Source organism: Rhea pennata, chromosome 4 (genome assembly GCF_028389875.1).
Source record: "Rhea pennata isolate bPtePen1 chromosome 4, bPtePen1.pri, whole genome shotgun sequence".
In the NCBI taxonomy this organism is placed as follows: domain Eukaryota; kingdom Metazoa; phylum Chordata; class Aves; order Rheiformes; family Rheidae; genus Rhea; species Rhea pennata.
Genome location: NC_084666.1, coordinates 81,377,676 through 81,393,452, shown reverse-complemented (window position 1 = coordinate 81,393,452; position 15,777 = coordinate 81,377,676). Strand labels below are relative to the sequence as shown.

General features: G+C 61.9%; 1 protein-coding gene across 1 annotated transcript; it reads right to left on the bottom strand.

Annotated features, from left to right (window-relative positions):
- Positions 1-358: 358 nt before the first annotated feature.
- On the bottom strand, positions 359-10,835 carry LOC134140135 (maestro heat-like repeat-containing protein family member 2B). Its single transcript, XM_062575000.1, has 34 exons — positions 10,811-10,835; positions 10,396-10,535; positions 10,118-10,240; positions 9,704-9,869; positions 9,454-9,552; positions 9,171-9,277; positions 8,763-8,906; positions 8,502-8,594; positions 8,246-8,315; positions 8,020-8,133; positions 7,772-7,845; positions 7,560-7,679; positions 7,316-7,423; positions 6,996-7,155; positions 6,585-6,625; positions 6,134-6,278; positions 5,867-5,919; positions 5,276-5,635; positions 4,978-5,073; positions 4,689-4,841; positions 4,245-4,367; positions 3,954-4,024; positions 3,635-3,770; positions 3,411-3,506; positions 3,125-3,229; positions 2,808-2,931; positions 2,465-2,574; positions 2,170-2,325; positions 1,919-2,073; positions 1,644-1,806; positions 1,182-1,348; positions 775-912; positions 456-578; positions 359-362 (listed from the first exon to the last, which is right to left on the bottom strand). The coding sequence occupies exons 1-34, from the start codon at positions 10,833-10,835 to the stop codon at positions 359-361; spliced, it is 4,062 nt and encodes a 1,353-aa protein (XP_062430984.1).
- Positions 10,836-15,777: the final 4,942 nt, after the last annotated feature.

Below are 15,777 nucleotides of genomic sequence, written 5' to 3'. Positions count from 1 at the left end.
GGCCAGCGCTTCCCACAGCCAGCCCAGAGCAGACCCCAGCCCGGGAGCCCCCACCGGCACCCAGCAGCCCTCTGCCGCCTTGCTGGCACGGGAGCGAGGAGTGCCACCTCCACAGGGCCCCGTGACGGCCTCTGCTCCTCTCTCCGGCTCCTCGAGGGGCCCTGGGAGGCTCTCGAGCTCGGGCTGTGCTCAGAGCCCAGCAAAGTCAGCCTCACCTTCACCGGTGCTCCGCTTGCCGCGTTGCCCAGGCCTCTCATTGCCATCTGCTGCACGGCGCTGACGGGGTCGCGCGCCCTCGCCGCAAAAGCCTCTAAGAGGGGCTTCAGCAGCTTTCTCTCCTCCACTAGCCGGTCCTTCATCAGCTGCAATCGAGCAACGGGGCCACTCGCATTGGCTGTGATTCATGCCAGGCAGGCGAGACAGGCATAGGAACCCCCCCCAAAACCCTGCCCCACCGCTGCCTCACCTCAGCAAAGAAAGCTGTGGCCGTGAGCCGCAGGTTTGCTGAGCACGAGTCCAGCCAGGTGGAGAGGTTCTGCAGCAGGCGCGGTGGGACAAGCTCCGCGCGGAGCAGCACGCTGTGCACACAGCACCAGCAGGCTGGTGAGGCACCGGCACGCGGGCTGGCCGCGGGCCGCGACTCCCAGCTTCTCCCACTGCGACGCGGACGCCGCTCTGCACCTCAGCAGAACTGCTGGGCGCACAGGAAGCCCCCGGCAGCCCTTTCCCCAGGTGCAGGCCCCGTGATGGGGCAGGACACCTGGGGGCTCTCACCTCGCCAGAAGACACACGCCAGCGCTGTGAGCCTGGGGCTCGGCCAGGGACGCCCATGCTCCCTGCTCCCGGAGCAGCCGAAGCCACCGCTCCTCCAGGCACTTGGAGAGCACCAGCTCCAGCACCTCCACAAACAGCCTGCAGAAAAACCCAAAGAAAGTGCCAGGCGCAGTAGTCTGAGGAAAGATTGCCCATCAGCAGAGCCCCATGATGGCCCCCTGCTGCAACACGGGGCCTACGGGCAGCAACAGCCACACTGCGGCCATATCCCCAGGTGCTGCCCTGCAGTGACCAGTCCCCTCTCCCCACAGAGGCAGCCCAGCGCCAGCGGGACAGTCAGCCACAGATCGCCTGAGCAAAGCCCGCAGGCACAGGCCAGCCTGCCCCCTGCCCCTGCCGCTCCTTACCTGCCTGACGTGTCGGAGCTCTCGGGCTCCCTGAGGGACGGTTCCATCTCCTCCCGCAGCGTCTCACTGACCTGCCCCAGGAGGCTGGGAAGCAGGTCAGGAAGCAGGTGCTGGACCAGCCCCTCGCTCTGCAGCACTGACACCATCTCACAGAGGGCGCGGATGATCTACAGAAAAATTCAGCCAGCAATCGCATGGTAAAACCAGGGCTTGTCCCACTGCCCACGTCCCCCTGATGGCTGGGGCAGCTCTTACTGTCTCCGCTTCTCACTGCAGCGACAGCCTTGCGGCCCAGCACTGGCAACTGTCCCAGTTCCCCACACCACTAACGCTGCCACTGTCCCAGCACAGCATCCGCGAGGCTCCACAGGTGCTCGCAAAGAGCACAAAACCCCCTCGCACTAAAGCACCGGTTGGAAAGCAGGTGCAAAGCAGCGCTAATGCCGCTGCAGCTGACCGTACCGTGTGAGGCTCCAGGGCAGCCTGGCTGCTGCCCAGCTCCCGAGCGCAGCACTCGCTCCCCTGGCTGCTGTCTCCGGCTGCCCTTAACTTTTCAGTTAAGCGCTCCAGGATTGGGTATCCCAGAGCGCTTCTCCCTAGGCTCCTCCACACTTCCACTGTGTTGCTGCAAGGGAACAGACACTCACCCGTGAGCCCGCATCCTCGGGAACCTGCAATGACCTCATGAGAGGCCAAACACTGGGTGTGACAGCAGAGGGGAGGGCAAGCGCAGAGACCTGTCCATGGGCAGACACCTCTGGAGGAGACTGTCAATCACCGGTTCCTGGTGGCAGCGGGCCAGGATGAACATCGCTCGCAGCACAAAGCACCTGCGGGTGCTCTGCTGGGTGCTCTGCAGGCAGGTGCAGAGGATGGTGACGAGTTCAGGTACCTGAAAGGAGGAAGGCGACAAAGAACAGCTCAGCACATCCTTGGGGGCCAACAGCCGAAAGCAGACAAGGGTGAGCACAAAGAATGCCTCTCCCACCTCCTCCTGGAATATTTGCTCTCCGCAGTCCCCCAGGAAGGTGAGTGCCCACCGCCCAGCAGCCCACGCGCGCACGGGCCTGGTGCACTGCAGGCTCTCCATGACAGTGTCCATGAAGTCTGCAGCCTGGCCTTGGGGGACATGCTTGCAAACCAGCTGGGGAGAAATCAGAAACACAAGCGATCTCGTCACAAGTGGCTCAGATGCAAAACGCACACCCTGACAGCAGCACTCTCACACACACGTGCAAGCGCACACACCATGACCCCCAGCCCACTTTTCGGGGGCTCATTACCTTTGCGATGTTGGTGGAGGTGGCCAGCAGAGAGTCGGGGGCGACGGCGTTGAGCCTCTCCCGCAGGTACCCGATCTCGTTAGTGCACGGCGCCACGTCCGTGGTCTCAGCTGGAGCCAGGAGAAGGGAGTCATGGTGGGGAGCCAACATGCGGCCCCGCAGGCAGCAAGGGGAGGACCCGAGGGAGGGCAGCGAAGGCCACGTGAAGGCAGGGTCCCCCAAGGTGGCACAGCAGGTTTGTGAGCTAGGCGAGGGGCCGGCCGTGGAGGGGGACAGTCCCTGGCGTAGGGACGACGTGCAGCCCTGAGACAGCAGCGGGGACCGCTCTGCCCGCTCTCCTCACCTCCGATTTGGAGCAGGTGGCCGAGGCAGGTGGCTGCCCGCCAGCGGGACGCAGCTGAGGCATCACAGGTCAGAGGCCCCAGTAGTCCCGCCAGGGAGCCGAACTGCTCGCAGGCGCTGCCTCGCTGTGGGAGCAAGAGGCAGGCGAAGAGGTCACCGGCAGCCCTGCGGCTGCTCGCCCTCTCCCAGCCGTGCTGCCCCCCAAGCCGTGGCCGAGCTGGGGGGGAACAAGGGGCCGCCCCACAGCCCCAGGGGACCCGAAATCCGGCACGCACCCCCCCCCACGCAGAGCTCCCTGTGCATGGGGTCCCCGCTCACCCCATGCTCGCGTTGCTCCTCATGAGCACCCAGCAGCTGAACGCACACCTGCAGGGCCCTCTCCCGCTCGCACTCCTCGGCTGAGGCGAGCCAGTGCCGCAGGACCTGGCACGGGCAGACATGTCTCACCGTGGGTGTCCTTCTGCCCTGCACCCCTCGCCAGCACCCTGCCTTCCTGGGCAGGGAGCCCCTTTCCCACAGGGACCTCCTCACTTCGGGGTCTCACTGCTGGCAGCACTGGCTTGTGCTGCGCCCCTCGCTCGCAGCTGCGTCTGGGGACTCTCACCTGTACCACGTCCTCGAAGCAGATGGGGGCCGGCTCTTCCCGCAGAAGGGTTCTCATGAGCTGGCCCAGCGCCCGCAGGGATGGCGCCTGCACACCCTGGCACCAGAAAGTGGGGTTGAGGCCGGGCACCCCATGGAAACGCCAGCACAGCCAGCGGCTGCTGCAGCGCGGGGCGCCCGGAGCTGAGCCCCACTGAGGGGCGGCCCAGAGGGGCCGGTACCTACCGGTGCCACTGGAGCAGCCGCTGCCGCCTCCCCTCTCGCCTCCATCTGCTCTGGGTGACGGAGGCACACGACGCCCCGGCAGCACTGAGCCAGGAGGCTGCATTTTTCCTCCCTGCTCAGACGGGGCTTCAGCTTGCTGCCAGGAGAAACAAGTTAGAGAAGCCTGAGAGGAGGCTCACTCGCACTCTCCAGAGCGAGGCAAAGGACAACTGCCTTTGGCCCCATCGACAGCCCCAAATTCAACGTCTGCAGCCCCAGCCAGAGCCGCCAGCTGTGCTGCAACACGCAGCGACTGCCGCAGCCCCGGGATAGACCCTACCTCAACTGCTCCACAGCCATGAGGGCCCGGGGCTGCACTGGGGACTCCTGGGGCTCCTCCTGCATCACCTCCTGCAAGGCACAGGGAGACACGTGCAAGGTGGGCAGCGGGCAGGGGCACAGGAGAGCCCTCCTGCCCGCCCCGGCCAGGGGCTCTGCTGCCAGACCCTACAGGCACCGGCCCCGCAGGATGAGGTGGCTGCTCCCTGCCTCAGGACTCCCCACAAACCCCACTCACCCCACTGCAGAGCCTAAAACTCCCCAGGTGACAGCCCCAGCTCTGGGCACTCACCAGCAGCATCTGCAGAAGCTCCCGCTTGCAGCACAGCTCGAACCTGGGGCCGGCGTCTGCAGCCTGGATGGCAAGGCTGATCTCAGTTACGCTCTGCACCAGGGAGAGCTTCAGCTGCGCGTCCTGATGCCAGGGGAGAAAAACAGGCTTTGAGCTTTGCCGAGGGCAGAAAGAGCAGCAGGGCCGGGGGGAATCTGCCTCCACATACAGCACAGGGAGGAGGACACTGCAGAGAACGCTGGGGAGCCCCACAGACCCCAGCTTGGCACCTGTGCCCCAGCAAGGAGACCTCTCTGCCCTCCCAGGAATAAGCCTCCCAGGTGGAGGGAAGCAGCTGTCCTGGCCGGAAAGACCCCACAGTCCCTGCCCCAGGGCAGCAGGGCGAGCGCATGGGAAGGGCGAGGAAGCCCCCGTCTGGCTCTGCCCCACACCCTGAGCACCCACCTGGCAGCCCTCTCGGTAGAGCTGCAGGACGTTCCCCACGATGTCTCTCTCCACGTGGGTGAGCAGCTGCTCCCTGGGGGCGCGCAGCGCCATCCGGCCGTAGATCACCATGAGCGTCGCACGAGCAGCGCGGTTCCTCAGTGCGTGGCTCTGCTGCGGGTCGCCGGAGAAGAGCTGAGATGTCAGCCCGCAGCCCCGCTGTGCCCGGGGCTCTGTGCGCTCCTGCAGCAGGAGCTGCCCCGCGCCTGACCTCCCGGCAGCTCCCCACAGTGACACCCCGGACCTTTACCTTCCGGTGTTTCAAGGTCCCCGTGAATTGCTGCACTGAGGACAATGCCAGCTGGAAGTGGCTCTCGGCGCAGCGGGACACAACCGAAACGATTCCCTGCAACAGAGCAGAAATGGGGAGTTGCTCCAAGCCCACCCCCCAGGCCTGGCTAGCTCCATCGGCCAGGCAGGACCTTTCCCCAGGGAAACGGCTGCAAACAGTACACGAGTAAGGGCTGGAGCAGGGCACGCAGAGTCCCTCTGCTCCAGGGACACGCAGGGGACTCGCGGGAAAGCAGGGCGCCAGGAAGAAACCTCACCTGTGCCTCCCACAGCTCCAGGAAGTCGGTTGCTTCCAGATGTTGCAGGGTCTGCTCTCGCACGTGGCGCAGACACCCACAAGCTGCCAGGGCCGTGCCGAGAGCCTTGTAGAGGAACCGCTGCAAGAGGAGAGGCCGGGCCCCGGCCACGGTGAGCTGTGGCAGATGACCGCCGCCAGCCCTCGCCCCGGCCTGAGCCTCCCAGGCTCTGCCGCTGCAGCCCTCGGGGTGCGCCGCCGCCAGGGCACAGACCTTCTCCCAGGACAGGCGGGGAGAGCCACCCAGCTGCCGGCTCAGCTCCCGGCTCAGCTCCACGGTCCAGGCCTCGCTGGCGATGACCTCCAGCGACGCTCGCAGGAACTGGGGTGCAGCGGGAGGTGAAGCAAACACCCCCCCCCGCCTCGGCCAGGGCCTTTGGCACAGCCAAGCGACCCCGGAGACCGTCGGGGCAGAGCTCCCCCTCCCGACAGCCTGTCTGCCACCCGCCCCTCTGGCAGCCTGCCTCTGGCTCTTCCCCAGCCCCCAGCTTCCTGCACCACTTGTCCCGCCCCTGTCTGCCCCATGCAGCTGGGCCCCACAGGGACGCTGTACCTTCAGCAGGAGGCTGTCCCACTCGGCCCTGTCCAGGAAGCCGGCGGTTGTTCCTGCAAAGCCCATGGAAGCAAAACCCTCACCGTTACTCCAGCAAATGCGGCAGCAGAGCCCGGGCAGCTGCTTTGCAGCCCGAAGCCCCAAAGCCTCAGCCCAGTGGGCTGATGAGTGCTGGCAAACGTGGCACCGTTGCCTGCCAGGCTGGGGAGCTGCAGGCATTCTGCTGCGCCTTTGGCCCCCAGCCTCCGCCTCCCGCCCGCACTTTACCTGCCAGGTGCTGCAGCAGCAGGGGGATCTCTGTGGCCCAGCTCGCCCCCACGGCTCTGTGGATCGTGCCACAGAGCACCTGCAGCAGCTGCAGGGCTGCGGCTCCATGGCCACCGCCTGTGTGTGGAGCCACAGCTGCCACCACCTAGGCCGGGGTGGGAGAGAGAGACACACTGGTGCCTGCCCCAGGAGCCACGGCTGCCCCGCGGGCAGGCAGGCAGGGAGGGCAGCGCTGCCCTGGCCAGCAGCAGGCAGACGATGGCTTTGGCTGGGTGCTGCCGTCCCCTGGGAGCAGCCGGAGCCCCCCGACGGGCAGGGAGGCTCAGGCACCCTCTACCATGCTCCTGCCTCCTCCTCCCGGGGTGCCCAGCACCAGCTGCAGCACCATCTCTCCGGGCTCTCCCCTCACCCCGGCCACAGAAGCTCCTTCCCCGGGGGCCCCGGTACTCACCAGCAGACGAGCCAGCAGGGCTTGGGGAGCCGGCAGAGGGGCTGCAGGCACAAGGAAAGGCTGTGTTAGACGCCCAGCTCGCGCCACGTCCCACATCCCCGTGCAGGGCTGAACAGCACCCTGGTCGCGCCGCCTCCCCACCAGGCCTGAACAGCCGTGCTGAATGGCTGCTGGCTAAGCAGGCCTGGCATGGCAGGAACAAGCCCCCAGACCCCCGCGAGAGCTGGGCACAGCAGCCAGGGAAGCGGCTCGTGGGGCACAGCCATCATGCCCAGCAATGGGCACTGCTCTGCCCTGTGCTGCCCCAGCCCTCCTGCGTGGGGGGCTGGCAGGGGATGCAGGGACATGCACTGCCTCCCCCCCCCCCCCCAGCCGGCCTGGCACAGCGTGCTGCGACTTTCTGCTCCCCACCTGGCTCTGCAGGCTTCAGGGCCTCGGGCGCCGCCTTCTCTTCCTCGCCCTCTGTTCTCTCTGCTCTCTCGGCCAGGGCACGCAGGCAGCGGCACAGCGGGACCAGCATGCCCGTATACTCAGCTGGCACCACATACTGCAGCAGCCTCGGCCACAGGAGCTGCGGGCAAGAAGCAGCCCGTTCGGCACGCTGCCATTTCCGCCTCTGCATCCCAGGTCCCCCGTCACTGCCACTTCTCTGGCCCCGGCCCAGCCCCTCGGCCTCGCTCCTTCCCAGCTTTTCTGGCTAAGCTGGGGTGCATGGGCCGAGGACAACTCACCTTGGCCACCGCTCCGGCAGATACGTCCAGTGAGCCCAGGACGTGGGCGCAGAGGCGCTGAACAGTCCTCTCTTCCCACACTTCCACCACCGAAAGTTTTCCTGTTGCCTGTGAGACCGAGGTGGGAAACACCCGTCAGTGCCCCTTGCCAGGCCCCACAGTGCACACCATGGGGAGGTGCCCCCACGGCGACCTCGGCCCTGGCGGCACAGGATGCAGGCCCGGTGCCGCGCTCTGCCCTTACCAGTCTGCCCGAGGCCCGGCTGAACTCGCCGAAGAGGTGCCCCACCACGTCCCACGCCGAGCAGCCCGGGGCGCTGGAGTGCAGCAGCTCCCCGAGGAAACGCAGCACTGCCTTCCTCACCTGCAGGCACGGCGAGGCTGCAGCCATGGCACCAAAGGGCCCAAAGCCCCAGGGAAACTGCCCTTGCCCCAGCCTGGCCCCCACCAGCTCACCTGGGCTGCAGGGTCGTGGCACACAGACTGCACCAGCTTGGTGAACAGGGGCAGCTTCTCTCTCACGTCGGGGGCTGCAGGAGACAAGGAGAGGCAGGCGCTGAGGCTGAGCCCCCGTTTTCGCAGGGACTCAACACGGCTCCCCAGCTTTCCCCACACAAGCGGGACAGAAAAGGGGGCCAGGCTGCACATCAGAGGAAGCGGCAGCATTCCGGGGAGACGATGTTTCTCCAGCCCGGCTTACTGACCGTCACAGCGGACAAGAGCTTGCAGCATTTCCACGGCTGCCACGCGATCGACCTTGTTCCCGGTCCTGAGCTTATAGTACAGGAACACGATGGTCTCCTCCGGGCAAATTCGGGCTGCGGGGAAGAGATCACGCTCAGTATCAGTGACCAGCATCTTCCCACACAGGCAGGCCTGTGAGAGAGCTGCCAGGATGCAGCGGCGCGGCGCCGGTTCTTCTCTCCTCACCCTGCAGCACCATGCAGTGGCACAACTCTGCTCGGTGCCCTGGGCTGGGCGGCTCCATCTCATCGCAGAGCTGCGAGAACAAGGCACGTTTCAGGGAAAGCCACATCGGCGGGCAGAGGGATGGAAAAGCACCCATGCTGTCAGCGCTCATCTGGTGGGCAGCTCTGGACATGGACCCACGGCCAAAGCCCAGAGCTCTGGGCACATGCAGGGCTGCGCAGCAGCTCCAGGGCAGCAGTGTGATGTCAGGCCTTACCTGCTCGTGCACAGCCGCGATGACAGCCAGAATCTTGGCTCGGGGCACCTGGGCCTGAACATCCATCACGGCCCACAGGAAATAGCTGAGACTCTGCATGGGAGCAGGAGAGGGAGAGGGCAGCTGTCACCGCGAGCCCCAGGCCCCCAGTCCCTGTTCCTGCTCGAAGGGCCTTGGCTCTTCCCGGCACCCCGCAGCTCCCCGATGCCTCGCGGCACCTGCTTGGTCCCTGGCTGCGCCGTGCCCCGCAAGATGCCTCACCCTGGTCACCCCTGAGGGGTCCTGGACTTCTCGGTATTGGTGCAGCAGCCAGAGAAGCTGCTCCCAGGCATGTTGGTGGTGCTCCTCCGCGTGCAGCAGGACACCCATCATAACAGCCATCGCCCTCAGCATGGCCTGCTTGCCCTGTTGAGCGAGGCAGGGTGACATGCCATGTCGAGGCCACGGGTCCCTCCAGTGCTCGCCTGCCCCAGACACCAGTCGGCCCTTCCCGCATGGGGCTTTCCCTTCCCCGGCACCCCTGGCCACATGGGCTGGCTCGCCAGCACAGGGAGTGTTTCCTCCCAGCACCAAGCCCACCCTGCTGGCTGGCCCCAGCATTCAGGCCAGAGCAGCAGCACTCACCTCCTCCTCCTTGCAGCTCTGCCAGCTCCTGCCCGCGTAGCAGACAAGCGAGTAAACAGGGGCGCAGAGCTGGGCGGCCCCCAGGTGAGGGAAGTCGCATTTCTCCCGTTGGCGGAGGTATGCGCTGATCCCGCTGCACCACTGCTCCACAACTGCAGCACAGCAAGGGACACGGGGTGGTGACAAAGGCTCTGACCGGCGCGACACCTTGCTCAGCCCAGCCGTGGTGCCCTGAGAGCCTGGCGACGCACCCCCTCCCCTTCCCGACCCCCACCTCTGTCCCCATCCCTTCCCCTCCCCGCGGCCCTGCCGTGGCGCCAGCACTCACCGCCACAGACGGCGCACAGCATCCGGCTGCTCCCCGCTGTGCTCAGCACGCCGCGCAGGGCTGCCAGCGTCTTTCCCGCGAAGGGCACGCACTGCAGGGCTGTCGAGAGGGCAGGGGTGGGAGGCCTCAGTCACTAGAGACGCTGCAGCCTGGCGCAGGGCTGCACCGGGGCAGGGGGACGGGAGAGCTGCCACAGCCCCAGGGAAGCCCTGGTGCAGGGAGGCTCAAGCCAGGGCCCCATGTGCCGTACCGTAGCGGATGGCCAGGTTGTGCAGAGTGTGGAGGACCAGCTCCACCGACATCTCCTCCAGGGCCTGGAGGTGGCCCTGCAGCACCGACACCACATCATGCAGGTGCCAGCGGGCCAGCGCCACCAGGACGTCACTCGCCGCCATCCTCACGGCGGCCGTCGTGTCCTAGAAGACAGCAGCCGGCGTGTGGCAGCAGCATGGCCAGCTCAGCTGGCTCCTGCGCTCAGCCGCCGGGCAGGACGCACAACCCACAGCCCAGCTCCCGCTGCCCCTTGTGCACACAGCCCACAGCTGCCTCTCTGGGCAGCTCCAAGTCACCACCTCGAGCCCCGCCGGGCGCATGCTGAAGCCTCTGCCCGGGCTGGCTGGGCTGGGCGCCCGTGTCCGGGTCGCCTCTGTGAGAAGGAGCTCACCTGGGCCACGCGCAGGTCCTGGGCTGCCAGTGCTATGGCTCTGCCTGCGACAGAGCTCTGCAGGTCGCTCTCGTCGCCCCACAAGACGCTCTCCAGCTGGCGGTAGGCCTCTGCTCTGCCGCCCTGGGGACACACCGTGCACAACAGCCGTGGCACATGCTGCCCCATGGCAGCTCCGCCATGCTGACACCGGGCACCAGCACCCTGGCCCCAGGGACGCCGGGGCACCGCGGGAGCCCTCGAGACCCGTGCAGCCCCGTGGGATGCCCCCGCCTCACCTGAGCATCTTCCAACTGGTCCAGAATAGAAATCACCACGGCGGCGAAGGTCGTGATGGCCGCAGGGACGGCCCCGACCACACTGCCACCATTCTCACCACGCGCAGGGCCAGACCGGGCACCCACGCCAGTGAAGAAACCTGCAAGGAAAACAGCGGAGGGTTTGCATTGCCCCAGGAGCCGTGGGGATGGGCCGCGGCTCGGGGCAAACATCTCCTGGCCGGAGCACGGGGCAGCAGGAGAGGCTGGCAGAGCCGGCTCCCCGCAGCCTGGGGAAGAGCCACCCTGGGCAGCTTGGCACCAGCCCCGAGCATGTGAGCCCAGCTCTCCCACGCCAGGAACACCGGTGCCGGCAGGTGCCCGTCACTGCAGCAGCAGGCCGGCAGCCGGGGCGCGAGCGCGGCGCCGGCCCCACCTCGGAGTGCTCGCAGCACCCCCATCGCGGCAGGACTCCCTGGATGGACACGCTGCTCCAACAGCACCTCCTCCCACGAGAGCCACGAGCCACTGAGCCAGCACTGGCTCCCTGAGGGAAAGGGGACCCCGGGGGCACTGTGACCCGCAGGGGTCCTGACGCCTCACAGAGGGCTGCCACCATCGCAGGGCCGGGGACCCCCCACGCCCCAAGTGTGGCCCTGCCTCAGGCTCCAAGGCTCACCGTCACTCCTCAGCCCTGGCTCTGAGCGGTGACCCTCTCCCCTCATCGTACGGGGGCAAGTGCTCCAACAGAGAGACCCCAGGAACCACCCGGGCCACTGCTCACATAAGCGCAGGGTCATTCGACGGTTTGGGGACTGATTACCTTTGGATGTGTTGAACTGAGATGGGTTTGGGAATTCTGCTTTGCCTTAACTTCCGCAGAAATAAATAAGCCTTTCCTAAAGCCAAGTGGAGTGTTGTTTTGTGACTCAGACTGCAGAAATCCAGCAATACCTGAGCAAAATAAAATTGTAATCACTGGTTCATTGCTGTTGCTCCTATCACCCATTCAAAGTGCCTCAGAGCTGCATCCTTTCCTCTGTCTGCTTTTCCCCTCAATCCCTAACCTCATCGCCATCCCACCAGTGAAATTCTCCTTTGGGAACAGTTAGAAAATTTAAGCTCTCCCTGCTCGCCCCATCAATCACCCCCTGCCCTGCAGGTGTTCATTTGGCAGAGACATAGCATTGCTCAAAGGGGCATTTAGTCCTGGGATGCACTGGGAATAGAAGGGACTGACCGGCGAGCTGCATCATTTGCCAAACCGCCTGCACTGGGGCATCTGAGCTTTCCTGGGAAGATGAAGCAGTGATTTATGAGGGACTTGTCTTCTATTAAAGAAAACAAAACCAGAAACAACCCCTGAATCTTTTGCTGGTTCACACAACTTGAGCCCAGAGGGGTTAGCACAAAACCGACAGGGCAGCACGTCTGTGCTTATTTTTCAAGCTTGCTCAGCATGTGAAAGGGAATATGTACCTTTAGGAAACCCCTCTCTTTTCATATAGGCTTTGAAAAAAGTCATCGATAAGTCAGTTGGGCAACTGATCACATGCAAAGCCCAGGAAGCAGAAAGATGTCTCATGTCTTGGGCCTCACGTAGAATGAAGTCTTTGTGTGGGGATACTTCAGCAACAGGAAGGATAGGAAAAAAGCATACCTAGAACATCTTTGAAGATGAGGATTTTCTGAGTTTTACCTAGCAAGATCTTACCCTGGTATCCTTGATTACAGTTTGTGAGGAAGTGAAATATGCCTTTGCTCTAATTAAGAGAGAAAAAGATCAGACTTTCTGTGTTTCCCTTCACAGGGGTTGGGGTGAGCCTGTCTCTGCAGAGTACAGTGGTGTGAATAAGTTGTGGGGCAGAGAAAGAGATTTGGAGACTTGTTGCATCTTTGCTGCTGCCTGGGCCATCTGAGGCAACTGCTCACCCTTACTCTGTGCTCTGGCCATGTCGCTGAGGAGCTCTTTACCACAGGAGTTCTGTTTAGGATGATGAGCGAGTTGAGAGCCTATGGGCAGCCAAATATTGGGGATGCTCTTGTGGCTACAGGCCACCTGGTCAGGAAGAGGAAGTCAATGAGGCCTCCTACAGACAGCTGGAAGTAGGCTCACCATCACAGGTTCTGGTTCTCATGGGGGATTTCAACCACCCTGATATCTGCTGGAAGGACAACACAGCTGGGCAGAGAGTGTCCAAGAGGCTCCTGCAGAGCACTGATGATAACTTTTTGACACAGGTGGTGGAGGAGTCAAGGAAGAGATGTATTCTGCTGGACTTTGTAGTATGCAAAAAAAGAAGAACTGGATGGAGATGTGAAGGTTGGGAGCAGCCTTGGCTGCAGTGACCATGAGATGGTGGAGTTCAGGGTCCTGCAAGAAGGAAGCCAGGCAATAAGTAGGATCTCAACTCTGGACTTCAGGAGAGCAAGCTTTGGCCTCTTCAGGGACCTCCTTGGAGGAATCCCATGGGTCAGGGCCCTAGAAGGAAGGGAGGTCCAAAAGAGCTGATTAATATTCAAGTGTCACTTCCTCCAAGCTCAAGAGCAGTGCGTCCCTATGAGGAAAAAGTCAAGCAAAGGGAGCAGGCAACCTGCAGGGATGTGGAAGGATCTCCTGTCAAAACTCCAGCAGAAGAAGGAAGTAGACAGGATGTGGAAGAAGGGACAGGCCACTTGGGAGGAATATAGGAAGTCTATCAGAGTATGCAGGGATGTGGCGAGGAAGGCTAAAGGCTATGTGAAATTAAATCTGGCAAGTGATGTCAAGGACACCAGGAAGGGCTTCTTCCAAGGCATCAGTAGCAAAAGGAAGAGAAGGGAAAATGTGGGGTCGTTGTTGAATGGTGTGGGGCCCTGGTGATGAAGGATACAGAGAAGGCAGTTCCTGAATGCTGCCTTTACGTCTGTAATGCAGTCTTTACTGCTAAGGGCAGTTCTCAGGAATCTCAGAGCCTGGAGACAAGGGAGAAAGTCTGGAGAAAGGAAGACTTTCCCTTGGTTGAGGAAGATCAGGATAGAGATCATTTAGGCAAACTGGACACCCACAAATCCATGGGCCCCAATGGGATGCACCCACAAGTGCTGAGGGAGCTGGTGGATGTCACTGCAAGGCCACACTCCACCACCTTGGAAAGGCCATGGAGAACGGGAGAGGTGCCTGAGGACTGGAAGAAAGCCAATGTCACTGCAGTCTCCAAAAGGGCAAGAAGGAGGATTCAGGAAACTACAAGTCAGTCAGCCTCACCTCCATCCCTGGAAAGGTGATGGGACAGCTCCTCCTGGATGTCATCTCTAAGGAAGTGGAGGAAAAGAAGGTGATCAGGAATAGCCAGCATGGATTCAGCAAGGAGGAATCCTGCTTAACCCATCTGACAGCCTTCTGTGGTGGGATGACTGGCTGGGTAGCTGAGGGGAGAGCAGTGGACATTGTGTACCTTGACTTTAGCAGGGCTTTTGACACCGTCTCTCACAACCTCCTCCTCATTGTACCTCTGTTTGTAGCCCCCCAAAGCACAGGACTTGGCCTTGCTTTTGGACCCCAAAAATGCAGGTCTCAGGAATGTACTTGGTGAATGTACTTTCCAAACAGGGATGAAGCCTCCATTGGCGGCTCCAGAAATGCAGTCCTTAGCCTCTGCATTTAGTCTCCACAGCAGCCAACCTCGGTTCCATTTTATCCCTGAGCCAGTAATGAGCTCTTGTGGCCAGGAAGGCTGATGGTATCCTGGGGTACTGCCAGCAGGTCAAGAGAGGTGATCCTGCCCTCTACTCAGCCCTGGTGAGGCCACATCTGGAGCCCTGTGTCCAGTTCTGGGCTCCTCAGTACAAGAATCAAAGAATCATAGATTCAGGAAAGTTGGAAGGGACCTGTGGAGATCATCTAGTCCGACCTTCCTGCTCAGCAGGGTCACCCAGGGGGATCTTACCAATGCCTACAAATATCTGAAGAGAGGGTGTCAGGGGGATGGGGCCAGACTTTTCAGTGGAGCCCAGTGACAGGACAAGAGGCAACAGGCACAAACTGAAACAGGATGTTCCAGCTGAACACAAGGAAAATCTTCTTTGCTCTGAGGGTGACAGAGCACAGGAACAGGTTGCCCAGAGAGGTTGTGGATTCTCCTTCACTGGAGATATTGAAAACCTGCCTGGACATGATCCTGCGCAACGTACTCTAGGTGACCCTGCCTGAGCAGGGGGTTGTGCTAGATGATCTCCAGAGGTCCCTTCCAACCTCAACCGTTCTGGGATTCTGTGAACACTGAAGCAGCGAGTGACGGGCACATAAATATTGAAGTGAGGGTTTTGGACCAGTGCACGAATATTGAACCAAGCGCATGAATATGAAGCAGTGACAAACGTACCAACATTGAAGTTGCGATGAGCAAAGAGCTTGTGAATGTTCAATGCAGTTGATTAATGAGCTTGTGTCCATGGCACCAAACTCACTGACTGGTTATGTAGTACTGAAAGTGCTGTACAGGTGCTGACGGATTAGTGAGTAGACGCTGAATCACTGTGACTCATTGAGCACTCGGTTGGTGTTGAGCAACTGGCTTATCAATATTCAATCAGTAATGACTCCCTGGTCAATGTGGATTCAATACCTATAAGCTAACTGGTTAATTAGTAGTGAAAATCTTGTGCAAACGCTGACTGATTAGTTTCTGTATGTTGAATCCCTGCTGGCTAACTGAACTAACTGAGCAAGTAGCTTATGAATATTGGATCGATACTGACTCACTCGTCAGTACTGATTCAGTACCTATAAGCTAACTGGTTAATTAGCGTTGAAACCATGGCCTAACAGCTGGATAAAGACTGGACCCAGAAGATGGTGCCCCCCCCCCCCTTCCCAAAAGCATGTTCGTGTCAGAAACTCTCTCAGACGTGAGGTTCAGCCTGGTGCTTGCCGTCTCCTGCCCTCAGGGCCCTTGCACACAGATCCCCACAGCAGTCGACCTCAGCTTCGTTTCACCCCTTAGCCAGCAATATGCCCTTGTGGCCAGGAAGGCCAGTGGTATCCTGGGGTGCACTAGGAAGAGTGTTGCCAGCAGGGCAAGGGAGGTGATCCTGCCCCTCTACTCAGCCCTGGGGAGGCCTCATCTCGAGTACTGTGTCCCGTTCTGGGCTCCCCAGGATAAGAGAGAGTTGGAGCTACTGGAGGGAGTCCAGCGTGGGGCTATGAAGATGATGAGGGGACTGGAGCACCTTTCCTAAGAGGAATGGCTGCGAGAGCCAGGCCTGTTCAGCCTGGAGAAAAGCCTGAGAGGGATGTTACCAACGCCTGCAGATATCTGAGGGGAGGGTGCCAAGGGGATGGGGCTGGACTTTTCAGTGGAGCCCAGTGACAGGACAGCAGGCAATGGGCACAAATCGAAACACAGGAAGCTCCAGTGAGAT

Bases quoted from the DNA above. Each gene is read 5' to 3' on its own strand.
- LOC134140135 (XM_062575000.1), bottom strand. From the start codon at position 10,835: ATGGGGGTGCTGCGAGCACTCCGAG. The intron at 10,241-10,395 runs GTGAGGCGGGGG...GTGTGTCCCCAG, and splicing joins ACCAGTTGGAAGATGCTCAG to GGCGGCAGAGCAGAGGCCTA. The intron at 1,807-1,918 runs GTCTCTGCGCTT...GTTCCCTTGCAG, and splicing joins AGGTGTCTGCCCATGGACAG to CAACACAGTGGAAGTGTGGA.